The sequence below is a fragment of the Rhipicephalus microplus genome, chromosome 7 (assembly GCF_043290135.1).
Source record: "Rhipicephalus microplus isolate Deutch F79 chromosome 7, USDA_Rmic, whole genome shotgun sequence".
Classification (NCBI taxonomy): Eukaryota; Metazoa; Arthropoda; class Arachnida; order Ixodida; family Ixodidae; genus Rhipicephalus; species Rhipicephalus microplus.
In genome coordinates this window covers 21,167,930-21,193,025 of record NC_134706.1, presented here as the reverse complement: position 1 = coordinate 21,193,025, position 25,096 = coordinate 21,167,930, and the positions used below count along the sequence as shown (strand labels likewise).

Below are 25,096 nucleotides of genomic sequence, written 5' to 3'. Positions count from 1 at the left end.
TGAAGTTGCAACAAGAGAACACGTGTTCTACTTCAGTTCAGAACAGCGACAAAAGATACACGAGGCAAAAGTTGAGAACGCAGCAGGCAGCAACAGAAGTATGTCAGTTCACGTTCGGGCACTGCGTTGTCAAGGGCGGCCTGAGAAACACGGAGAAACTTTCTTTATAGCTCCATGAATCAGCAGAATGGGTCTCCGCTCATGTCTCCATCAGTCGGTTGAGTGGAACTTGAGCTTGCGCAATATCTGTTCGGCCAGCTCTTCGGTTTTGTTGCTGTGCTGGCAGCAGACGAGAGTCTCGAGCCATCGCGTCCACCATAGTGATTTCGTAGTGACGCTGCCTATGAAGATGGGCCGGTCGTCCTTCGACGTCAAATTGCGGCGTGTGCACGTCTGCGGAAAGTAAACGCTGAGATTACGGACATGTCTGTTGTGATTTTGAAACTTGCGATAAAAATTCCAGAGACACACTCTGCGGGGCTTTCGCCGTCGCCGTCGCCGTCATGTTCCCGAAATGCAGCCCCCGAGACACTTTTACATCAGTCGTAAAGTGACCTGAATGATCGATTGCCGCAAACACTTTTTTAGTGAAACGAGCACCAGTTCAAATTTGCATTCTCCAATCACTCCCAGTTAGGCACATAGTTTCGGTTTTCCGTATAATTGAGAAAAGTCACATAAACAAAACGGGTACAAAATATATAATATTCAAGTCACAATTATTACATACATATTTGGTAGCATAGGTTAGTTCACATATTGGCAAATTAACCCTAATGATAATTAACGGATTGAGTTACCACTAGGCGCACATGCATTTCTTCTTTGCAGCTGAGATCATTGCTGCACCTCGCGGAGCATATCGCAGACGTACGTTCTTTCTATTTGGCCTCTGATATCCGCTGGCGCATAGTCAGAAAGTAATTTGATTGATATGTGAGGTTTAGCGTCCCAAAACCACCATATGATTATGAGAGACGCCATAGTGGAGGGCTCCGGAGATTTCGACCACCAGGGGTTCTTTACCGTGCACCCAAATCTGAGCACACGGGCCTACATACAACATTTCCGCCTCCATCGAAAATGCAGCCGCCACAGTCGGGATTTGAACCCGCGACCTGCGGTTCAGCAGCCGAGTACCTTAGCCACTAAACCACCGCGGTGGGGCTAGCCAGAAAGTAGGTTTTAAAAATATTGCAATGCAAGCTCTCGCTATGCCTTGCCAGAAAAAGCAGAAGCAGCTTTTGCCCTCCAAATATCTCGAAACTGTGATGTTATGTTATTGTGTCCACAAAAAGCAGACCGCTTTAATCTCTCATTGTGTACGTTGTGTTATAAGAGGAAAGACTGCAGTTCGCGAAGAAAGTGACACGTTGAGAAAAGTATTCGCGACTTTATCAGGAATAAAACTTGTCAAGTTGTCGAGGTTTACAATGAAAATACAGTAGTACAAAGGCACACTCAGAAAAGTATACGCCTTAAGTAGTTGCCAAAATGAACTTGTTCGGTGTGTGATTTAAACGCTCATTTACCTTCGCATGCAGAGCCCCAGACATGTTCATGTTGCTTTTTCTCAAATGGCGGCCATAGCCGCCATTTTTCGAGGGCATGGTTTCACTCACTAGCAATAATTTTCTCTTCGGCAAAATTTTTAAGAACTTTTTCAGCATGACCAATCATTGTGTTACCAGAAGGAATACACCAGGGCATATGACCACCGAGGTACTGGTGCCACTACACGTCATGGATTAGCATTGCATCCAGCTTATTTTTGTCTTACCCGAAAATGCCCAGCGCAGATGCACAAAATACCACACATGAAAGGTAACTTTCTTTTATAAAGCAAAATAATCATCATTATATAAGTAAGCCAGCCGTCACTTTCCTTGACTCCAAACTCAAGTTTACGTGCAACCTAGTAATTAAGGTGGACACGAACAATTCGCAGCATGTGCCGAAAGAGACTGATTAATGATAGCGTGGCGTAGATTTCAGTTCTGCCATCGAAATGTTACGCATGTATGCTAAAATACTATTCAAGCATGCCAAAGCACTATCTTGGCAACAGCGTGCAGTTCTTCACGGCTTCCATTGGTCAAAGTAGTCCAGGTCACGCGCCGGATCGTTAGAGCCATTCTTAATGACCACTCTACACGGGTTGCTATAGTTCGCGATGCGCATGCGTGGAAAAACAATGTATATCGGGAACCCTTCCGGCTCATATATATTTGCGATTAGCACTTATCGTCACCTCTTTCCTTGTTTTCATTGTTGTATTCCTTCAGGCAGTATGTCTCGGCCAGTTCAGTGCTGCGAAATCGAGGCTACCAAAGACTAGAACAATCACTGAATAAAAGACGCTGACCACGACGTTGTTTGATTTCTCGTAGTAGGCGTATTCGTTCTTTTAGTTTTCATGACTCGTGGTAGCATTAGTTTGAAATAAATAATACAATTTCGATCTCTCCGCATCTTCAGAGCGCTGGTAGACTATAAATATATGAATATTTTAGTCCACAGCCTTTCAGTGCATGGGCTTGTAATTTACTCTCTCCTATCGCATGGCCACGCAGTGGTCTATACAGGTCTAAAACAAGGCTAGCGACGCTCAGGAGCAGTTCAGTTTGAACTATAAAGGTATAACTAGTATGTTGACGGACGCTTGAGCTTTTCTGCAAGAGCATAGCGCGCCCAAGAGAGGCACCACCGCCTCGACAATCGCGCAATTACCGACACGGTGGCGAGTGCTGAATTTGCTGAAGTGCCCTTGCTATGCGCACTTCCTCTGGTGTCATGGTGGAAGAGCTGCACAGGGCATGGGTTTCCCAACTCCAGCAACGTCTTTCCAAGAACATTAAGAATGGATTAGGCGCATTGTTTATGAACACGCTAGCGCCTACACAACAACAAGACTAACGCCTTATCTAGAATCATACGCGGACTACATAAGCACTGCTTTAACCGCAGGCTTTGTTTCCCACGCTTGCGACGTGGGCGTGACATGCAAGGCGAGAAATAGGCGGTACGTTCACTAACCCTGTTCGCGATGTTCCTGTGTCCGAGTCGCGCCAGGACCGGAAGATGTCCTGTGACGTAGGGTCCCAACAACGGGTACTGCGGGATGGCCTCGGAGGAAAGCACTAGCGCTTTGAGGTGCTTGGCGTGCACGATGAAGGCGTCCCCTTCGCAGTGCGTGGGCCACATGCTGTCGCGGAACAGCTCTTCCGGCACGTAGTTTGAGCTGTTGGGGTTCCGTTCGACGGGGAGCAGCTGCACCATGCTGCAGTGAAAGTGACGGTCGCTGGCGTCCTCCAGGCCGTTCATGTACTCGTACGCGGTGAGCAAGTCCACCATAGTGGTGTCGTTGGTGTGCACCAGGTGGCGCAAACCCGGCTCGCACTGTTGGCTGATCCATCGCAGAGTTTCGATGAAGACCTTGATGGTGTTCTCGGAGGAGGCCTCGTACGGAGCGATGATCATGTCTCCTTTGAGCACCTCGCGACGAAGCTCGCGGGACCTGCGTGTTGACGAGGGCTTTATGCTATTGCAAGTGGGTGCTGCGGAAAGTCGCGAGGTGGCGAGTAAGCTACGGATTAAAAAAAAACTGCCAAGTTCCTAAAGCATTCCTCCTGGTCCTTGGATTGCACCCCGAACCAAAGTCTTTTCTGTGTAGTCTCTCTATAAATATGTTATTAGGAAGAATCGTGGGACTGCAATCGCTCTGCCGCCACGGGGACGAGGGATATACATAAATCTGCCTAGTTTTCTTGCTTGTGGCTTTGAACGTGGTTGTGGTTTTGTTTTATGCTGCGTATTGGCTTTCGTATTGGATAAAAGAGTGGGTTGTTGGGAACTACGTAAGCTGGTTATAACTGATGATGCCTAACTTGTACGAGTGCATGGCAGTGCTGAGTTTTTATTCTACATTCTTTATTAAACGTTCATGTTATATTCATGTGTTAGTATACATTCATGTTATTTGAAGATAATTTTACCAACTTCCACGTCATGAAAGCCAACGCACAGCAAAGCTATAAGCGAGAGGGTGTATATCACTGGGTAGAAATATCACGTGTTGGCGTAAATCCATCGCTACGTTTTAAATACGGTTGCATGCACGCTTTAAACACCATTCATGATCACCATCAATATTAACGTCACCATAAATGTTTCCTTCATCTATTTATTTTCTGATTTCTGTGATCGCAAGACCTGCGTAACACCTGCTACTACCGCTACAACGTGGACACAGAGTATACACTAAGACCAATTTGCTGTAGAAGCCACAGACAACTTAGAAGATAAAGCTTGAGCCAATCTACGACTATGCTGGTCAAAATGTTACCAGTTCCAGCTCCCATATACTGCAATGCCGAATTTACTTCTAGTGTATTACAAAGCGAGTAACTCTTTTAGGACCTGGTTAGTCACCCATCTACTATTTCATGTTGTATGGTCAAGCGCTGCTCAACACACACCTAAAGCAAGGCTAACCGTGTGATAAAAAGTGCCAAGTAAGCTAACGAAGAAATGAGTAAAAATTGATGGATAAATCACCATAGCTCGCCTAAAATAGCAAAAAGGGTTTCTGAAGCATTCGGCTCATACGTGCGCCGCAGAGGAGAGGGCGACAGTACACTTCAGCAACTGCGCGATTGCCAATGTAGTCCCTGGATTTCCCGTCTTATGCGTTTGCTTGGGTTGCACAGCAGTGGAGTTGGATTAGGCAACATATTCAGACATAAGCCAAAACCTACGCAGGACAAGATATTTTTCTGTATACTTAAATTAGTTTTGTGTTTTTTTTTGCCCATAAAAACCTAGCATATTGACTCTTTCCAATCCTGTTACGTTTGCTTTTTGGGTGTACTCTTAAACACTTGTGTCACTATGGCATTGTGCATAATGACGTAATATTATTATAACCTGGCTGGTTTCCAATTTTTTTGTGCAATACTTACTGTCATGCTATGCAACTTTTGCTGTGTAGTTTTTTCCTGTGAAATATTATCATGCTATGGAACTTTTGCTGCTTTCTTTGTCATCTGTCAATTGGTCATGCAGAGTTTTCTTTTTTCTATAACAGCTGTGCACTGTAGTCCCCCCCCCCTTAGCTCCACCCCAAAGATGCTCGAGTGCCTAGGAGGTATTCCTAAAAAAATATGCTTCGATTGCACTACACCAAGTGCCGAAGTTTTTATCGCACTCTACAGTCGCTTGCTCGTGGAACTGGTGCAACTTACTTGACAATGTCCACGGTATAGCCGGTGTAGAAGACGACCTCCCAGGGCAGTGCCGAGTGGACAGCTGAGTGGGCCATGGAATCTCGGATAGCCTGTCGGAGCGTGTCGTTGTTCGGCTTGGTGCGGACGGCCACGACCACACTGGTGGCGACCCCAGCAGCGTTCCTTCGCCGGCACAGCTGAGTCGGGAAATGCTGGCGCAGTAGTGTGCCCGTGAAGTGGTGCAGCACAAGTCCCAGCACCACCATGGACAGGAAGCTGAACACAATCAGCGTCATCGGGGAGCGGCTCTGCCGCGAGACCATCACCATCAGGCTGCAAAATCGGGCGTGCAGTAAAGGCTTGGGTAAGCATAAGGAACTAGCTGCACCCTGCTGTGGTGGTCTAGTGGCTAAGGTACTCGGCTGCTGAGCCACAGGTCGCGGGTTCAAATCCCAGCTGCGGCGGCTGCACTTCTGATGGAGGCGAAAATGCTGTATTGGCCCGCGTGCTGGGATTTGGGTTCATGTTAAAGAACCCCAGGTGGTCGAAATTTCTGGAGCTCTCCACTATGCGGCGTCTCTCATTCTCACCTGGTGGTTTGGGGACATTAAACATCATTTATCAATAAATCATTATCCTCGCCTAACTACATCCCTGGAACGTTGCTCTCTTTTAGAATAAAAAAATTGTAATACGATCTCGAATTTCACGTTTTAAAACCAAAATTTGGTCCATTGGGACGCAATTCTGGAGCACTCCATAAATTTCGGCCAACCAGGTGGTCTCTAATGAGCATGGACATCGCAGTGTACAGGTGTGTCTACCGTTACACCTCCGCCGAAAGGTGACTGCCGCGGCTGGGGTCCAACAAACGGCCTGCGCGTGAACCGCTGAACGCCGTAACCACAGATGCACTCTGGCAGACTTATTCTTTAGAAACCATCGGGTGTATACTTTTCCATAGAAAGCCTCGCTCCGGCCTCGATCTCTGACCCCACGCCTCTTTCCGCGTGCCATGACGTAGCACCGTGGAAGAGTGTCCGCCACCGTACCGCTTAGTGATGTGACGTTTCATTAGCAGCTGTATGGAAACAGCTTCGCAGCCCATAACGTGTTTTCAAGGGAATGTCGCAAAAAGAGCCCACCTCCACAATCGAGGAGGAGAGGAATCTAAGGGTAGGCCAGTGAGTTGGCAGATCCAGTTCTAGGCGTAGTTTTTCATTAGGAGGCGCTGGTATGACCGTGGCCTCCATATTCTCCATTATTAGTTCAGCTTCGTTGGCCAACACGAAGGCCAGTAACACCTATTATAGCGCCAAAAAAGAACGCCTGAAGTATATCGGACTGAAAAAAATGGCAGCATATCCACGGAGTGAATGATGGATAGTGGGGTGAAGCATCCTTTCATTTATTCGTTCTTGCTTCCGTCCATCAATGCGTGTGTCTGTGTAGCCACCCGTGCGTCCATCCGCCCGTCCGTGCGTGCGTCTGTTCCTGCGTCCGCACGTTCATCTGTGTGTCCGCCCCTGCTTTCGTCCATGCATCCGCTCATGCGTCGGTCCATGCCTCCATTTGTCTGTGCAGCCGTCCGTGCGTCCGTCCATGCATCTGTCTGTGTCTCCGTTCGTCCACCTATTCGACACTTCAAGTACCACCATGTCGCAACTTTCCATCATATATTCCTCATATAGAAGCACCGCCATCCAGAGGACATTCCAAGGGCTGAACGAGAGGAGGCACATGCACACTTTCTTACGGCTTGCGCTTCGTGTCTACTTCCCACCTTTAACCACCTCGAGTTCATGGTATATGCTAGTTCACTGTACTCATGGCACTGCGGCCTAATGCTCGCTAAAACTTTCTAAAACCTAGGAAGTTACGCCCAGCGAGTATAACGTAGCAACCCTTTCTTGCCTTCTGTGCGTTGTTGAACAATAAAATTTTGCAGCGTGCACGTTAACTAAAGCCAAATTATCCTGCCTATTATTACCCTTTAGCAGTCATGGGCATGTACATTGAACACTATCTTCTACTGTTCAACAACGCACAGAAGAAATCTCTCACCGGCACCACCTTGAAGGTCAAAATGTTATACTTGTTACACACTACTACAACGGCTACGAGGGACGAACGGGTGCCGCTATAAGAAGCTTCGCCCTTAATATGTGTGGTGGTTACGCTAGCGTTGAAGGCGTGACTACGCCGATGCTGCCTTAGGCGCAATTTTTCATCAGAGACGCTACTTGGCTTCGAATGTCGGGACACCTGGCATGCAGTAGTGCATGCACCCATCGTTACTTCGCGAAGCGTCCCCCGTCCAGCACTGCTGCGCAGGCGTTTTTTAGACCGGAATGATTACTGTAGAGTCTGTTAACATGGGTAACAACGAATATGGGTACCTGTTGCTCCGCGCGTACAAAATTGAGTTCGCTCGAGAGTGCACAAAAACGTAAACAATATGTTAGTGCACCAGTTGCTTATATGCAGTGTGAATGACCAACGTATGAACATATTCTGTAAGAAAGCTAGCATTGGGAAGTCTCATTGAGCTACAATCACGAAAACTCCACATAGCACCCATTCATAGTCGGTAAAATTTATTGATACTATGATAAGGTATTAAGCAATGATGAAAATCTTTTCGCGTTAGTCATTTCAACAGCTACATAACATCGCCTTTCGCATCAAGTGAATTGCAGCTAACACCGTTTCATATGTGTCCTTGGCATCAGGAAAATCAGAAGTTCCCATAAACGATACCTCCGTGCGTCAGTAGGTCTATGGCCGGCTGCATGCGTCTGTTTTCTACATGTTTTAAGTGGTCAATACCAGTGAGCTTGAGACGGGTTACAGTGATCAACACAACTTCTCTGGTCAGCGGACGATGCCTAAACAGAAACCTGAAGATTGTACACCCAGAGCGACTGCCGAGTTTCTTTAGCCATCTTCTGTGCATTCTCGATAAGTTTAACAGTATAACGCTAGTCGTGTGAAGAAGCATCACCAATTCAAGTAAACACGGCCCCGCCGCGGTACTCTAGTGGCTAAGGTACTCGGCTGCTAAACCTCAGTTTGCGGGATCAAATTCTGGTGGCGGCAGCTGCATTTCCGATGGTGGCGAAAATGCTGTAGGCCCGTGTGCTCAGATTTGGGTGTACCTTACAGAACCCCATGTGATAGAAATTTCCGGAACCCTCCACTACAGCGTCTCTCATAATCATATGCTGGTTTTGAGACGTTAAACCCCGCATATCAATCAATCAATCAATCAATCAATAAAGTTAATTCGCATCTCTACGTGAGCGGTTACACGTCGCGCAATGTGACAATAGCGAAGCCGACATAAACTCACCTCATGTTTCGAGAACTCGACGTTCCTTTGGAACTGGCGTTCATCTTCATCTTCTTTCAACTGTCTCTGAAATCGCGCGCGGTGGTCTGTCAGTCTTTCTCGATGGCGGGCGTATCTCATCGAGATGGCGCCAGCAGTTTCAAATTCCCACTTTTTCATATATACATAGAAGTCACTCAGGCTCGATAAAGACATTGGAGAACACCAGAGCTGCGCCTTCCGGAATAGGTCACGATAGCGTAAGCAGGTCACGTGTGCATCGCCTAATGAAATGCCGTTCTGGTTCGGCTCTCGCTGCATGCCTCAACCATATCGAAAGAAAACGAAAGTGTTGATTGCCTGCCGCAAGTGCAGTGGTTAAGTGCCCACTACACCATAATTAGTTTGTTTTTTGCGAATTAGCGAAGGGTTCTATACACGTCCCTAGGGCAAAACGCCAACGCTACGTATAGCTGTTCATTCTCTTGTTGGCTTTGCTCATATTTATGAATAAATATGTATTTGCATTTTTTTTCATGAATGGGCCTTTCAAAGATCCGCTCGTTTCTCACAGACGCTCGTTCCTCAAGAACCACTCGTTCCACACAGCTACAGACACCCTACCTACAGACATACATTTTCCCTTGACGCCCGCATCTTAGATGTGAAAAAAAAATATTGTTCGAGGAACGTATCGCATCTCGCAGCATTACAAATAAAGTAATGACCTTCCTTGTAAAAGTAATTTTAATTTATTATTCAAGTTGCTGTTTTAGAATATCTCCAGTGTGTATTGATCTCATAGAAAATGTTGTTTGTTAAACCTGTAAGAGTAAAACAACGAACTAGTGCTGGCGCTATAGGAGGGCAAAAATTTACATGTAACTCAGGCTGACTCAGGAAATATATTTTGGCGTAGGAGTTCGCTCGTACCCAGACTCGCCAAAATTTTCATAAACAGACTCACTTGACCTCCGGCTGACTAATTGTTTTTCTGAACACGATTCACCCGAACTCAAACTCACCAAAATTTCACTCAGCTGGACTCTTGCAAGCTTAAACACGTGGCTTGACTTGAGTCTGAATAAGAATGGCTATATCGACTGAGGAGTTTGCTCGCGTAAAATTCGCTTTCTTGGTCAAGGTTCAATGCTGGACGCCCGCATTCCGCATAATTGAACCTTCATGACACAGTTTTCTATTTTGAACGTTCAAGCAGGAGTATTAAATTGTTTCGGTTCAGTTTCGACATTCTTATTAAATACAGCACTTATACGAGATATGTTTAAACAGCACTCTACGTGAACGAGTGTGACCGAGAGGCATTCGTAACTCCTTCCCCAAGTCACTCTATACTGAGGTGCCATACGTTGCTAGTCTGTTTCGACATGTGTGAATAGAGTGGAGCAAAAACATAAGCTGATAGAAGGCTGATACTGATAGTAATGCTGAAGGTAAGTATATAACACCATTAAATCGGCAATAAACGTTGAATATCTTTCAGACTCGCCCAAAAAATGCCTTTTCCGCAGCAGCCACCACTCGGACTCTGACTCTAGAATTCATCTCAGCCGGCCTTTCTAGGACTCTATGAAATATTGTTGAACCGGACTAACTCAGCGTCACAGCCTGACTCGACTCGGAGAGATTTTGTGTGACTCGACCCACGAATGAGTTTGCCAGCCTATGGATTGTCACAGTCGAAAAGCAAAGGCATACCACAACGAGGCGTCCTAGCACCCCTTGTTACTGCACATCTTTATCACCGGCATGCATGGAGGTCCACAGGATTATCCAATAAGCTGTGCAGATGATCGCAGCCCCACCACGGTGATCTAGTGGCTAAGGTACTCGGCTGCTGACCCGCAGGTGCGGGATCGAATCCCGTCTGCGGCGGCTGCATTTACGGTGGAGGCGGAAATGTTGCAGGCCCGTGTGCTCAGATTTGGGTGCACGTTAAATAACCCCAGGTGGTCGAAATTTCTGGAGCTCTCCACTACGGCGTCTCTCATATCATATGGTAACTTTGGGACATTAAACCTCCATATCAATCAATCAATCAATCAGATAATCGCAATTACCTTATATACACGTATGCTTCGACATCACATGATCAACATTATCTGCAGCCTCCCTACTGCTCGCGCTGCGCAATGGCGATCATGGTATAAAATATAATCACCACACGGTTCCCTTCGGACAGTTACGTTCATTTTTTTATTTAACATTTTTTTTTCTTATTCCGAGCGATAGTAGTCACGGACACCGGTGGTGGTGGCACAGAACTGCGGCGCATGCGACCCTTGTTGGGATCTCATAAGAGACAGACGCATTTCAGGAATGAGTCTGACCAACGCTTCCTAGAAAAACTATGCCTGGAACGTCGCTCTCTTTTCAATTGAGAGCCTCCTGCCAGCACTCAATCTCGGAGGCCATGCTTTCTCTCTTGTGTTGCGACAGGCCGCCGCATGAGACTTCTCGCGTCCGTACCGCTCAGTCACGTGACATTACCGTACCACTCTGTCACCTGACATCACGGCTGCTCGGAGGCAACTGTGAGAGCATTGCTGTGTTCGCAGGGGGCGGCCGTTGGAGACGCTTGCCTTCGTACCGAAGGAGGAGGGTAAAATCAGAGGGTAGGGCAGCGCGTTCGTGGACCACGTTCCAGGCATAACTTATTTAGGAGGCGTTGTCCAGGCATATTAAAGACGATAGTCTTTCTTGGGGACCTTCGACGCAAAAATTTTAGTCTGTCTGTCTGTCTGTCTGTCTGTCTGTCTGTACATTTGTCTGTTTGTTTGACCTCAACTGTTCAGTGTACTCTAAACACCACCTGATACCCCAAACGGCTGACCCCATGCAGTCGCACAACGTCGCCTTCTCTCGCAAATTATCGTGCACGATAAATCGATTTGGATTCTTTGTGCGCATTTTTGACTGCGTAAGTGGAGATAACAGCGGCTAGCCAAAAAGCACGCAATCCTTCATAAGCACAACACAAAGTACTATCATTTTCCACGTGTTTTATGAAGGAATAAAGAGCGAGGAAGTGACAACGCTTGCGCAAAGGGAAATAGGGGCGAGGATGAAATCCCTGTTTTTTCTTCGCACTCGAAGCTGGGTGCTCAGAGCGTCTTGATTGAGCAGCGCGACTGCCTTTGTGCAGTAACGGCAGCGTACTACCTTCTTATGGTTGATCATGGTTAACGAAATCAGCATCGGAAAGAAAAAGCTTGACTTCGAAGAATGCAACCGTCGCTTTCCGGGCCTGAATCTGAACGTTCCTTGCGGCGCGATACGTGATGCCGGTGAAGACGGTGCCAGCGTACCCACGCCCATCTGCCACGTCTTCGACAATCTGTCCCTTTGGAATTACGTCCTGTGGCACGTGGGCTTGCAGTTACGAGAACTCCGCGCTCCCGGACGACTGCGCCTGGTGCGTGTCCTCTACAGGGGCAGTGGCGGCCGCACGCTGCTGGCGCGCAGCCATGCCGCCCGGATTGTCTTTCACGTCCTGCTGGCGCAACACAGCTGCGTCGAGAGCCTGTGCCTGGACGACGCCCTACTCGAAGGCAGTGGACTCTGCGAGTACCGGCAGTGCGTCGTCTCTTCGGTTCGGCAGAACGCGAGTCTGCGGACGTTGACTCTTGGCAGCATATTCTTGGATTACAGGTCAGTGTTCTTTTAGAACAAAGTTTGAACAGAGTTGTCGAGTGAATTGCCGAGCGCTCAGGTTTCAGCTGCTACGTTGCGGCAGCTACAGCCTGCAGTCTAGTGCTCGCCCCGCCACGGTGGTCTAGTGGCTAAGGTACTCGGCTGCTGACCCGCAGGTCGCGGGATCAAATCCCGGCTGTGGCGGCTGCATTTCCGATGGAGGCAGATATGTTGTAGGCCCGTGTACTCAGATTTGGGTGCACGTTAAAGAACCCCAGGTGATCAAAATTTCCGGAGCCCTCCACTACCGCGTCTCTCATAATCATATGGTGGTTTTGGGACATTAAACCCCACAAATCATTATCATGCAGTCTTGTGCTCATGCTCCGGGGCGTATTCAAAAGTGTTTCATGAGGGTGGGGCATCAGCTTGATCTTGAAGTTGGGGGCCGCGCAGGCAGATCGGGTCGAGTGTCATTTTGTGCTGTGTATTCCAGGGCAAAAAAATGGGTGGTTGGGGCACGGGCCCGGCGTCAACCCCTGTCTACGTCACTCTTTATGGTACTCGACTGCTGTCCCGATCGTCGCAGGATTGAATTCCAGCCATGGCAGCCCCATTTTAATCGAGTCGAAATGCTAAAGCCTGGAGTACTTCAATACACGTTAAAGACCCCCTGGATGTTGAAATTCCCTGAGAGTTCTTATTGGGCGTCCCTCATCAATTTCGCAGTTTTGGGACGCAAGATCCTATTAGATCGAGTGCACTCACGTTGCCGAAACAGCCACATGTAGCGACAACACGGCGGGATGGGTACATTGTGCTGTTGCGTTAGTATTATACCTGTACATCGCATGCTGGTTTCTTCGTTGATGATGCATGCAGGCATAATGCTCCAGCGACATTGGTTTTCGTAAGGAAGCCGGTTGATTGCGTCGTGATTATACAACCTTGCCTATATGTAGGCCGCCATCGTGGTCCATTGATCATGTCACGTGCATGCTGTTACCTTTCTTAGTTGCGGCACATGCACTCTCATTTTCAGCATCTACCATGCACTTAGCCTAACTTGCTACGATAAAACATTCTCCCACATGCCGGGTCGTTGCTCCACGGAGCTTTGAATTTTTTCAAAGAAAGGCGAGCGAATCGGCTGATTGGCCATTTCGAAGGCGTGCTTCGTCGGAAATTTATTCGTCCCCATTTAGTAGTCAGTTAGTTAAGCGGGCTGACCACAATATCGGTTTACCGAGACTGGGGTATATAATAGCGCATGCACAGAACACTAGAAGAGCCCTGGCGCTTACTATACACACATATTCCTATTTTCTTTAATTTCGCGTTATCAGGATCGTAGGTTAACGTAGTGCGCGCAAAACATGGGGGCTGTTTCCGAACACTTGCTTGGAACATTAATAAGGGTTGATGTGTACGGATCCTCTCGTATCGTAATAAACGAATGCGTAAAATGACTTCGCTTGTCCTGAGATAGCTTCGACCGTATTACGAGTAACTTGGCGGAGTTTTTGCGGTCACTGTTCATGTCGAACACCCCTAGGCGGAACCAGTCGATCACTGCGTGAAATTTATAACGCAAACATGTTGGTGCTTGGTTCAGATTTATCTGCCGCAGGAGGGCAAGTTGGCTAGTGTGTTTGGGTTGATTATTAACAGTGAAAAATACAGACACAGATGACTCGACATTATGAGCGCTTTATTGAAACTAAAGAAGAAAGAAGGAAGGAAAGAAATGGGAACATACGCCAGAAATCTATGCACATGACAAAAAGACTGCACATTCGTAACGCCACCACGCGTTATTCAAGTGAGTCGATTCGCAATCGAGCACTGTCAGGGATGGTGTGCAAACACGTGTCGCAATTTCAGGAGATAGCGAAACTTTCAGCTATCTCTTATGGGGCAACTATTGTATCAAAAAGCAGCGTTTGCGTGGCATAACTGTAGCGTGCAATCGCAGCTGGCGCAGGGGGTTTAGGCAAGTGAAGTAAATAAACACTATAAGGAGAAACGGTGACTTGGTCTAGATTAGCAAACTGCACTCACAGAACCCTAAATTCACATGTTTCACCATGACAAGGTCATTATTAACGGAGAAAATCAAGGTCAAAGTTTCTGTCTCTAATTTCGCGCTGAAACCTCCACGCATGGCTTGGAAAATTTTAAAATGCATTTTTCGTGTTTTTGCCATACTGGCTCAATAACTTTTTTTCCCCTGAAACGTTGTGTGCTAGGTCTAAATAACCCACAGATGACAGTTTCCTTCCTTTTAGTCTATTAGAAGCTATGCTAGCCCTGGTGAACTCCTTCAAAGTTTTTGACGTCATGGTGTTTCGTGCGGGTGGCACCTCCACCCCCTATTTCCTTTTTCACGCATTTGCTCGCTTAGCAAGCGTCGTGTTGTGGTAACAGTGGTATTTGCAGGATGAAACTGTAGTTCCCTAATTCGCGGAGAGTCTTTTCACTCTTTAGGGTTCCTTTAAAGAAATATGACGCTTACGCGGGCGAATGTTCAAGCAGCGCTCCGTTTGCCACGCGTAAACCTTACTGCAACACAACGAAATGAGATATACAACGTGTTTTTCAAGAAAAAAAAACTGTATGCCGTGCTTGACTGCGCACATTCTGGAGTCGAGGGCAGCTTATCAAATCTGGCGCGCAGGCTGTTCAGCTTATCTTTGGCTGAGACAATCTTTTTTTTACACGGCGTGAGTTACTGTGATTATATGCAATCGCCATGCACGTTCTGCTCATTTCCTACGCGTATTTTTGACATTTACAAGTTAATAGAGAAACTTAAAAAAAAAGCGAGGAAAGTGTAATGGCAATACCGCCGGATTTTTCAGGCCACCAGCTCTTCCAACACAGCCAAACTATTCTCAATGCCCTTCAGCCTGCCCTTTGCGCCACCGTGCCGAAGCTGCAGTGACTTAGCAGGGGGGGGGGGGGGGGAGAGAATTTTCATGACCTGAAAACCAGCGGACTCTGGCAACACTGAAGCGACTGCATCGCGAACGCCGATGAGTCCGCAAGCTCTATGACATTACATGATAACGACATATCGTTATGAGGTTGCTGAGGGGAAGGCAAACTTAGATAGAACGGGATGGCGTTGCACGTAATCTACAGCGGGGACCGCGTACGCCCATGCGCGCACCTTTTTGTTTGTCTGTTTTTAGCTGCTCATATTTCGCGTAGAACTCGTTCCGCAAACCGTTCGTTTTCAGATCAACTAATCTGGTCCCCGTTTGCCCGCTTCTCTCTGCACAGGGGCATCCGAGGGGAACTGTTCGATGCCATCGCCACCATGACGAACCTACGCGAGTTCACCGTGGTCGTCAACGCTGCAGCATCATCGTTCGAGTTGGACGCCCTTTGTAAGCTTCTTGTGGACACCACGTGTCTGACCACTCTAACGATACCGCGACTCGTTTTCGACGCCGAAAGCGGGTGTCTCCTCATCGCCGCCCTCCGACGCAACGACACCATCCAGAATCTGTGTCTGAACGGCAGCATCGTGCATTCTTACACGAAAACTGGTGATTCCAGGTTCTCCGACTTTCTGGCCAACAGCACGCAGCTGAGCTCACTGAGCGTGGAAGGTGTGGACATGGGTGCCGCAAGCACGTTCCAGGACATCGAGTGCATCGTCCGGCCGCTCTGTAGTCGCGCCAACATTCAGAGGCTAAGACTAACCGGCTTCCGGCTAAGTACACGGTGCGCGAGTCTCTTCGCTGCTTTCGTGTCCGGGAAAGAGGGCGCACTCAAGAGCCTCGACATAGCAGGCTGCCGTTGGAAACCCAAGCCACGACTTGAATGGACATATGATGTGAGAGAATACGGCGAGCAGTTGGATCAACCCTCCCTCGCACACCAGAACTGTGACTGGATTCAAGCGTTTGACCCTACTACGCCAATACAACTTTCCTTTTTGGCCCTGGGCATGGGGGGACTAGAATTGGAAGACCTGCAGGGTTTGCTGAACACCGCCCATACCGTCAAATCACTGAAAACCATCTCGCTGAATGGCGTTCCATTGGAAAAGCTCAAAGCGGTCTGCATAGTCATCCGGCAGTCCGAAATGAGCGATCGAGTCCGTATTGAAGACGCCTACCTTGTCAGCGCTTGGGAGATAGTTCATCTTCGGGATTGTCCGGAAGCGTTATCTAAGGTGGTGATCAGATCTTTCATGGAGAGAACTCCGAAAGAGTTTGTAGTTCTAGTTCGCTTGGCATGCTACTGGTATCGGGTCACCTTGCTCAACCTTTACCTGGCGCAGGGAATCCTTTCGGACGTCACCGCGTTTCGCACACTGTGCTACTGCTTGAGCACCGCCGACTCACTCAGAGTTCTCTCGCTGACCGGATGTGACGAGCCGGATCTGAGCCATACACTACGATCGGCAGGCCGTCCTTACAGCGTACTTCTCGAGATGATCTTCAAGAACGCCGCCATCCGAGGTCTTCGACTCAACGGGTTTCATATGGGCGAGGCCAACTTGCGTTTCTTCGTGGCTGGAGTGGTGGTCAGCCGTAGCTTGTGCGAGCTTGCCTTTGCGTCCTGCAGCCAGGCCGAAAATGACACCTTTCTTAAGCTACTCGCCTCCAAGTTCAGCCAAAATGAGACCATTACTCACTTGCGTTTCCTGACATCTTCGGGCTGTCTAGGGGACGAGTGGTTCGTCCTCGAAAATATCGTCGGCCGCAACATAGGACTGTTGACGTGCGCGGCTCACTATGTCATAGATCAAGACTACTCGCCGCGCTGCCACGCTGCCCTTGCACTTGTTTCCGGCACTAACGCCCTCAAGCAGAGAGTCGAGGAAGTAATGAAGGACGGTGAAATGATGGGCAACTCTCGAAGCAATTCTGCAGCTTAGATTCGTTGCTGGTCATCTTGCGGGTAGAGTCACAATTTTTTTAGCGATCATAGTACGACGAAGAGGGCAGCAATGTTCTCCGATAGCTCATAGATGGCCACCATATCACCACATAATTTTTCGCATGGCGATACAACAGCTATTGACTCTGGTTTTATGCTCTGTTGTGTGCACTTGTCGAAGCCGGTGTGATGAAAAACGAAACATAAATGTAGGTTTTCGCACAAAGTTATTTGGTTACGACGAGATTTGCCACAACTTTGCCATTTCTATTGTGCTTTATGTTCATAGATGTCATTCTTTTAGTGAACTTCTTGCTCATGTTACTCCTATTACTGTATGCGTAATGTTGTTTGACTAGAGAGAATGTTTTTACATTTGACAAGCTTTCAGATTGGGAAAAATTTTAGAAATAAACTTGAGAATACCAATTCTTGTGCCTGTGGGAAATTCTTTTTAAGCCATGTACCACGCAGCTATTTGACTACAGGTGAGTTTTGCGATGCTTCAAAACTACTATTAAAAAAAGACATAGAAGTAATGGATTGTCCGTGGAAATAATCAAGGCCTTGAGAATGCTTTTTGGAAATAGAACGTAAGGTATGAGGGGAATTCGGTCGTACGTTTTGCATAAAGGTGCTTCTATTTGCTTCGGGAAATAGAATCGTAGGAATCATGCTGCCAATAAGTATTTGAAAAAAAAGCACTATACGAATATTTCACTTCAAAATAGGCCGCAAAAGCTGTATAGGCTACTAAGGGCACCCACGGCCAGAAATCATAATTTTGCCATGCCGCGAGTGACGTCATGCTATTTGCTTTTTCTACCGAGTCTCCCACGCCTTGTCACATGTTGTCAACATGTTGCTTCTGCACCATCCTGGCACTCTTACCGCCACTTGAGACCGTTTCAATTCAGCGCCAATTTGAACAAAGCTCTATTGCTCACGCAATGAATGAGTGCGGTATCACTGGTTGGACTCCAACTGAATTCTCGCACAGCGAACAACATATTTGATTGTGGCTCACGAGTGCCCTTGTGTTGACTGAATCACAGGCCACCGATGCGTTTATCGAACAAGTTTCCACATGCGTTGTTCAAGGCGCGTCTTTGTAAGCGTGAGTACATCAAGCGCTGCGAAATCCCCCTTGTTGTTTAAGGCTTTTAAGTAGCAAGGAGGCTCCCTTTTCCATACCAGTGGTATCCAGCCCTGGTGGCGAAGTCGTGGCGAAGTCTCGCAACACTATAGTTGGTCGTCCTGTCCGGCACCTTCAAGTGGTTAATGTCTTCTGTTCATAACTCGGAGGACACTTGTCTGGCTGAGTTTACATCACGTCCTGACTGTCACGATTACGCTGCTCTTAGCGCCATTCCATTAACTGCACGAATTAAGTGCACTACGAAATGCGCTCTTGCTTGGGCTGCTAGTTGGTGAATGCGCAAAGAATAACGCACGTTATGATCAAGTCGGTACCGCAGCTCGTTTGGGGGGTTTTCTTTTTTGAATAGTAGTTTGATAGTCGGGTGGCATACCTGCTTAGAGACTCACTGATTCTTTATCTCCGAAGCATACGAGGTGTCCAAATAATTGCGGCAGACCTGCGAACGGAATTCTGAGGACGTAGCGAAGCTTGGTCTGAAGATCCGTAATGTTTACACTTTGAATTCGCCGACTAGTATGAAGGACGAATGGATGAACTGACAGAGTACGGTCTATTTTTAAACCATATGCGCGCAATGTACGCTCTGTAGATGGTATTGCGTAGTGATTCTTCGCACCTGCGCTTCGTAAAGGGATGACGGCGAGCCTTGACGACAATGGTCAGAGATCGTGAGGGCCTAACTAGCTTCAATCTTAATGCAAACGTATCCCTACATCAGACGACGTTTACAGTGGCGTCATATCCCATGTATAAGATGAGATTTGGTTAGTTGGCATGTAAGTAATAAAGCCCTATTGTTCCATATCGGCCCGTACTAAGTAATTTTTTCAGTTCATGTCATATAACTTGTGGTTTTTATAGTGTCTGTTGCGACTAAATCTTCCCACTTTCGCACTGATAATAAAAGCGCACCATGGCAGAGGGCCATTATCACCATGATCATTATCATCACCTGTGCCTCGAGTGCACGGACCTCCTCGCGAGCCAGCTGCTTCCGTTCTTTGGACGACATTTTCATTTTGAATCGGTGAGTACGGCTTTTCTCTCTGATGGGCTTCTACGAAAGTGCTATAATGACTGCGTGCGTAAAGCTTATTCGGAAACCTACTACAGATAATAATTCATAATGTTGTTTGTACTTGTTTAATGGGCAAATGGCACCATGCGTTTGAGGACGTTGATGTTGCAGACCTTATGCCAACGCTTCGCGCCAAAGTGCGCGATAAGTAACGGTGCATGCGTGTGAGCGAATTTGACATGTTATGCTTCATAAACTGCCTGCGAGCGATACGCTAAGGTTAGGGCGCCGGCACTGCTATCGGCTGTGGTACATGTAAGATAAGAATTTCATTTTTTGCCAATTTGTTTTTTCAATCGTTTGCACTGAACAAGCAGCAGCCAAGCCGGACCTCGAGTGTCCGTGTTATTTTCGTGTAAAAAGTGAAGTCTCTGCTAACCATTAAAAGTAAAGATTGCCTTATCGACAGACACAAAATAACTTAAAAATAGTAGAGAACCTTGTCCCTTAAAGGTGGCTGGTAGTGACTTTGAACGTTTGTTTACCCCGGGGAATTATACGTCTGAGCTAGTGTCTCTCTTCGTTTTGCTCCTTCTCCCAAAGCGGATATTACAGGCCACTCATACATAGTCGCGTAGTTGAGATTTGCTCCACGAGGTGCCGCTACATTTTCTTCTGCTATATAGAAAACAGCCTGCTTTTTCAGTTCACATACTCTAAACTAGACATCCGGGACTGTAATGAGAACACACCGGCATTGGAACAAGTTCCCTACAGCATCGCTGTTTTTTTCTTTTTTTTAGGGGGGGGAGGAAAATACATGTAAAAAGTCCTTAAGCTTTCCTTTTCAGTCCTTGAGTATTGCACATCTAAATGAGCGTTGTCATAGGATCCAGGCACGATGTAATTGAATATATATGTCATGTCCATGAACTAAAACGTTTAATGAAATGAATTGAGGGCATCAATTTTAACGACCATGGCTTATTTGTGCCTACTGTCAACGTTGCTTTTCTGTTGCTGTTGTGCATGATTACATTGAACGTGCGTATTGTTTGCAGATTGCCAACTTAATCACCATCATGCAGTACGATCCAGCTGCCTATGACCCAACGTATTACAGGCAGGCACCTAACCCTCCGGCGGTGAATGCCCAAGCACCGAACTCGCAGGCGCCATACGCAGAGGCACCGTACGGGGAGACTCCATACGCGCAGACACCCTACGCACAGGCGGCCTACGCAGAGGTACCCTACGGACAGACTCCATACGCACCGTACGCGCAGGATCCCTACGCCCAGGCTCCTTACGGACAGACTCCATACGCGCAGGATCCGAACGCTCCTTACGGACAGGCGCCGTACGCGTACGGAGAGGGGGCCGGACGGCAGCAGAATCAGCAGTTCGTGCCAGTCGCCGAGGGTATGTCGCGCAAGAAAAGTGTCGCAATAGAATTGATTCGTAGGATTTTGGGATATGTGCGGGTGGCGCCGTCTCTCGGTGATTGCAACAGTGGCCTTCCGTACCTGAATGAACAGTAGGGAGAAAAATATTATATCTGCTCAAGCCGGCCTTCGCTACAGCGACACAGCCAGTCACAACCGCTGGATACATGAAAACAGATTCCTCAAGACACTACTTCATTTCATACACAACACCGGCCTAACAGCGAACATTTGACATAAACATTAGGCCTTATGTCGCAATTAAAATATTATATCTGACGAAAAAAAAACTAATTGCCAAAAAGCACTTCAAGGTATATGCGGCAGAGATTAACTGGTGTATTCTGTTGAAATTATAGCAACGCACTTCAAAAACATGACTTCCCACAACTGAACACGATCCCTTGAAACATATGGGGTGCCTTTGCAAAATTAGTACTAAGCACTCTGAGAAGCTTCGTGGTTTGTAATGGGGTACCATAATTTTACCTGAATATTTTAGTTGGACTCTGCCGCATGTGTTCGGGGGCCTTTATTCATAGTTAGCTTTTCTAGTGAGATACGATTTTTTCTTCCTAATTCCCATTCACGTACGACAGTCCGCTACCGTCACCGACGACAGATGGCACTAAGTGCCAGTTTCCTCCTAATCATGTGGTGCTATCCTGGACATTGTCGAATTCTGCTATGTTGCCAGATTCCGCCATTGATCGATGCTGATTGGCCAAGTGTGCTGCATCGACCTCACTGATTGGTTCAAAATGCCGCCATTACCAAATTGACAATATGGCAAAATTAGACAGTTTCCAGAATAGCACCCCCGGTCATGCTTTCAAGTCTGGAAGGCCTCTTTGACGCAGTCTTACGTCTTCCCGTGAAAATAAGAAGCTTGCTGTTTATCTCAATGCTCAAGACCAACTATACTGCAATTTCGGCACTATTTCAATATACGTTTTCTAGTGACGTGCATAATACTGGCGATGCACGTTGATATGCGTATGCTGGTATTGTAACGTGAACCATGAGACGTATTCAGTTGCATCGTTCGAAAGAACACGTAGGTACCCTTAGCGATACTCCTCGCTCTGTTATAAATTGACCTAACCTTTGTGAAATTATTGTAGACTTCTTACCTTTGCTTTTTATGCGACCTTTTTTTTCCATAGATGACAAAAAAGCAAAATGGTAAGTACTCTAATTTATTGTGACTTCGAGAATATGTTGGCGTGGAAACTATCAAAGCAACACCGCTTTGATAGGGTTGCGGGAACACCTCGAAACATGTTAGTACTTGTTGAGAGCATTTAGGTTGAGGTAAAGTATCTGAAAGCTGGCTACGACCATGGTCACTGAATTAGACGTTTAAATTGAACTTAGGTGGTTCAGTTTATTATATTTATAAAGCGCCCCACTTTCATTTAATTTTAAAACCCAAACATTGTAAAGTATACGAAAGACCTTTGTTTCGCCTAAGAAGATAAATTGGTGTGATCTTGGTCGAAATTCAGTGATAGAATGGGTAAATAGAACCATACATGTGCTGTGTGTGTTGTTGTTGTTGTTCGATTGCATTATTACGAGGGGTACCTCTGAATTACGATGAACTCAAATGAACTTCCTTGCGTATTTGTTAATCGGTATGGTCTCTCGAGTGCATATGAACAAGTCGTGGCATGTCTTTTTGAAACCACATGAATGCGAAAATTGTCGACATTTGTCAAGTGTCAACTGTATCGCCACATGAAGATCAATCGACGTTATCTAGAAGCATTGGATGACATCCAATGCTTCTAGATAACATTTAGAAGCATCAGGTGTTATTAGATGTCATTGTCTACACTTGTGGAGTGTTAACTGCTACGCACTTCAAGATCAATTGATGTCATCCAGAAGCATCAGACATGTCTCTTGCATTAACACTTGAAAAACGTTGTCTGCCAGGCGCGAAGGACGCAAAGCTCGGATGACTGCAATGATAGTCTGCACGGGAATTCTCATCGTGATGAACATCGTACTCGGCATGCTGCTGTTCACGGGCATCGCAAGTGAGCTAATTTTTCACAAAGTAGCCAGACACGCTGTTGTATAATCTTGGCGGCTAGGTTGTTGCTCTGGTGAGCTCGGGGATTTAATGCTTTGTGGGTGAGAGAGACGACTAATGCTTGAGTCTCGTTATAGCGACTTGAGCCTCGTTATAGGGTCGCGCGCACTCCTGCCCAGTAGGGATCATTGTGCAAGGGCGTGCTGAGTGTCCGAGAGATGGCACCAGTGGCACTGTTTATTCAAACAACGCGATATTTTTAGGGGCGAAGCTCCTTAGGGCGTGGGCTGTGCGTCCCCTGTAGCCTGTATGTAGCCACCTCTAGTTTAGTTCTTGCAGTGTTCACTAGATGGCGGTACCGTCCCCTGTATGTAGCCACCTCTAGTTTAGTTCTTGCAGTGTTCACTAGATGGCGGTACCGTCTCCTGTATGTAGCCACCTCTCGTTTAGTTCTTGTAGTGTTTACTAGATGGTGGTACTTGTAGCTGATAATGAAAAGATGCAAGATGTTATAAACTAGAAAGCGGTACTTGTAGTTGATGAAAGACGCGAGATCTTATAAAATAGGAATGATGTCACATATGGCGCGTGTCATTGGTTGAAGGCAATCGTTCGATTTAGTGCGGCGACGTACGCTAGGGGGAGCGATGTAATAAAATCGAGTGGGCGAAATGTACAGACGATTCATGGTTTACCAGGTTTACCTCCGGAGCTTCGCCCACTCATCATCATTCACTTCGTGGATATGGCGGAATTTTTTCAGTAGAAGTGGTGCAAATATTTCGTTGGCCAATGATGACTTGACGTTTAACGTAGTTTTGTCGCGATGTTTCCTCATTGGTCAACGATGCGTTGACACTTAACGTAGTTTCTGTAACGTATAGTTTTTGTCACATGCGCGGGTGTGACGTTCACTCTCTTTTGAAGGCCGAATACGAAGGATTAAAAGACGCGTTCACTTGTCACCCAATCCTTTTAACAGCGAAGCTCGTCGTTGTCGACCATATAGTTTGGCTAAATAAATTAAGATGGAGGTAGAAGTGGTGAGGATGCTGAAAGAGTCATTATCAATGCGAGGCTGCAGTGGGCGCGAGAAGCACAGGCTCCATGATTCTAGAAAAGACCACCGCTAAAAGCTTGGGTGTTTACGCGCGCTACGCCTCTTGCGAACATTTGCCAGACGGGGAACATTGGCCAGACTGTGAACTAGCTTGAGTTTGTACTTGTGAGAGGCAGGGAGAAGTAGCACAGAGAACCTGGCATTACCTATCCTTCTTTTTTGTAGTGATGTTCTTTCTTCGCGTGAGGTGGTGCTGCCTCAGCAAAAGAGCGTTTATTCTCTTGTTTCGTGAGGCCTTCCTACTGTACGCAACTTTCACACGCTTCGTTCAGAGCCATGTAAGAAATCCTTGTATGTCTTCCATATTGCAATGAGCGCATCTTGTTACAGGAAACTCACCGGGCACGGCAGAGGCAAAAGGATTTACCGGTTATCCGTCGCCTTTGACAAGGCGCTAGAGTTGAGAAGGCAGCTGAAACCGCAGAGAGCACGCCGGTGCGTGCCAACGTTCAGCTGCAGCGCCACCTATAATTTGTAGGAGCATAATTAAAGGTCGAATAAATTGGCTCCTGAAGAGATTATTTTTTCGCCGTTGTGCTTCCAGTTACCGTCCTTTGATTTCCAAGGAAGTCATTGTAGACCTACATAAACTACAGATCACACATCTGCTTACCGAAGCCGAGCATATCGATGCACTCGGTGAGCTAGCTGCATGCTAGCAAACCATTGATAGCATTGTCACCCAAGAAGTTGTGGTTGTTGCGCAAGCGCCGATTTACAAGATATCATCCTTGCCGTGACTTCGCTGAGGTTGAGTGGCTTTTTCGTGCGTGTCCTGAGTGATCGCACATGTTCAACTGTTTGGCTTGTGGTGGTTGTATAAAAACATTCTGATTTTTGTAAATAAATTTGTTGCAAGTAGTGTTCTGTGGTGCATTTTGGTGCCTTCTTGTGTCCGCGTGTATTACCGTGCTACACCGAAAGCGTTCAAATGGTCCGCCAACAAGCTCGCAACAGAACTTTCGCCACCTACACGCTCGTCCACTCCTGCCTGAGAGTACATTCCCACTCGGCGTCCCACTTAGCATAAACACGAAAAATGATTGTCGACGTCACTGTACGCTTTAAGAAAAAAAAAACGTGTGCGACTCTTTTCGGAGAGTTCTGATTTGCCGCGTGTAGGACTGTCTTTAGAGAGACATGCTGACGCTCTTGGAATTGGTAAGTCCGAGTCCGCGCGCTTTAGCAGAGCCACCGAACCCTC

The 25,096-nt window shown here is 47.0% G+C and overlaps 3 protein-coding genes across 3 annotated transcripts; 2 read left to right on the top strand and 1 right to left on the bottom strand.

Annotated features, from left to right (window-relative positions):
• LOC142766837 (beta-1,3-galactosyltransferase 9-like) lies at nt 1-3,783 on the bottom strand. The gene is made up of 2 exons (XM_075868063.1): nt 3,037-3,783; nt 1-393 (listed from the first exon to the last, which is right to left on the bottom strand). The coding sequence occupies exons 1-2, from the start codon at nt 3,478-3,480 to the stop codon at nt 211-213; spliced, it is 627 nt and encodes a 208-aa protein (XP_075724178.1). The 5' UTR covers nt 3,481-3,783; the 3' UTR covers nt 1-210.
• Nucleotides 3,784-11,652: 7,869 nt separating this feature from the next.
• Nucleotides 11,653-17,535, top strand: LOC142767326 (uncharacterized). Its single transcript, XM_075868811.1, has 2 exons — nt 11,653-12,228; nt 15,496-17,535. The coding sequence occupies exons 1-2, from the start codon at nt 11,756-11,758 to the stop codon at nt 17,102-17,104; spliced, it is 2,082 nt and encodes a 693-aa protein (XP_075724926.1). The 5' UTR covers nt 11,653-11,755; the 3' UTR covers nt 17,105-17,535.
• Nucleotides 17,536-20,354: 2,819 nt separating this feature from the next.
• Nucleotides 20,355-24,339, top strand: LOC142766836 (uncharacterized). Its single transcript, XM_075868062.1, has 4 exons — nt 20,355-20,708; nt 21,898-21,916; nt 22,673-22,776; nt 24,223-24,339. The coding sequence occupies exons 1-4, from the start codon at nt 20,369-20,371 to the stop codon at nt 24,288-24,290; spliced, it is 531 nt and encodes a 176-aa protein (XP_075724177.1). The 5' UTR covers nt 20,355-20,368; the 3' UTR covers nt 24,291-24,339.
• The last annotated feature ends 757 nt before the right edge of the window (nt 24,340-25,096 follow it).

What these genes read in the sequence shown, in the direction of transcription:
- LOC142766837 (XM_075868063.1), bottom strand. Translation starts at nt 3,480, where the DNA reads ATGATCATCGCTCCGTACGAGGCCTCCTCCGAGAACACCATCAAGGTC. An exon ending in ACAGGAACATCGCGAACAGG is followed by an intron (nt 394 to 3,036) that starts GTTAGTGAACGT and finishes TACTTTCCGCAG; the next exon opens with ACGTGCACACGCCGCAATTT.
- LOC142767326 (XM_075868811.1), top strand. Translation starts at nt 11,756, where the DNA reads ATGGTTAACGAAATCAGCATCGGAAAGAAAAAGCTTGACTTCGAAGAA. An exon ending in AGCATATTCTTGGATTACAG is followed by an intron (nt 12,229 to 15,495) that starts GTCAGTGTTCTT and finishes CTCTCTGCACAG; the next exon opens with GGGCATCCGAGGGGAACTGT.
- LOC142766836 (XM_075868062.1), top strand. Translation starts at nt 20,369, where the DNA reads ATGCAGTACGATCCAGCTGCCTATGACCCAACGTATTACAGGCAGGCA. An exon ending in GCTGTTCACGGGCATCGCAA is followed by an intron (nt 22,777 to 24,222) that starts GTGAGCTAATTT and finishes ATCTTGTTACAG; the next exon opens with GAAACTCACCGGGCACGGCA.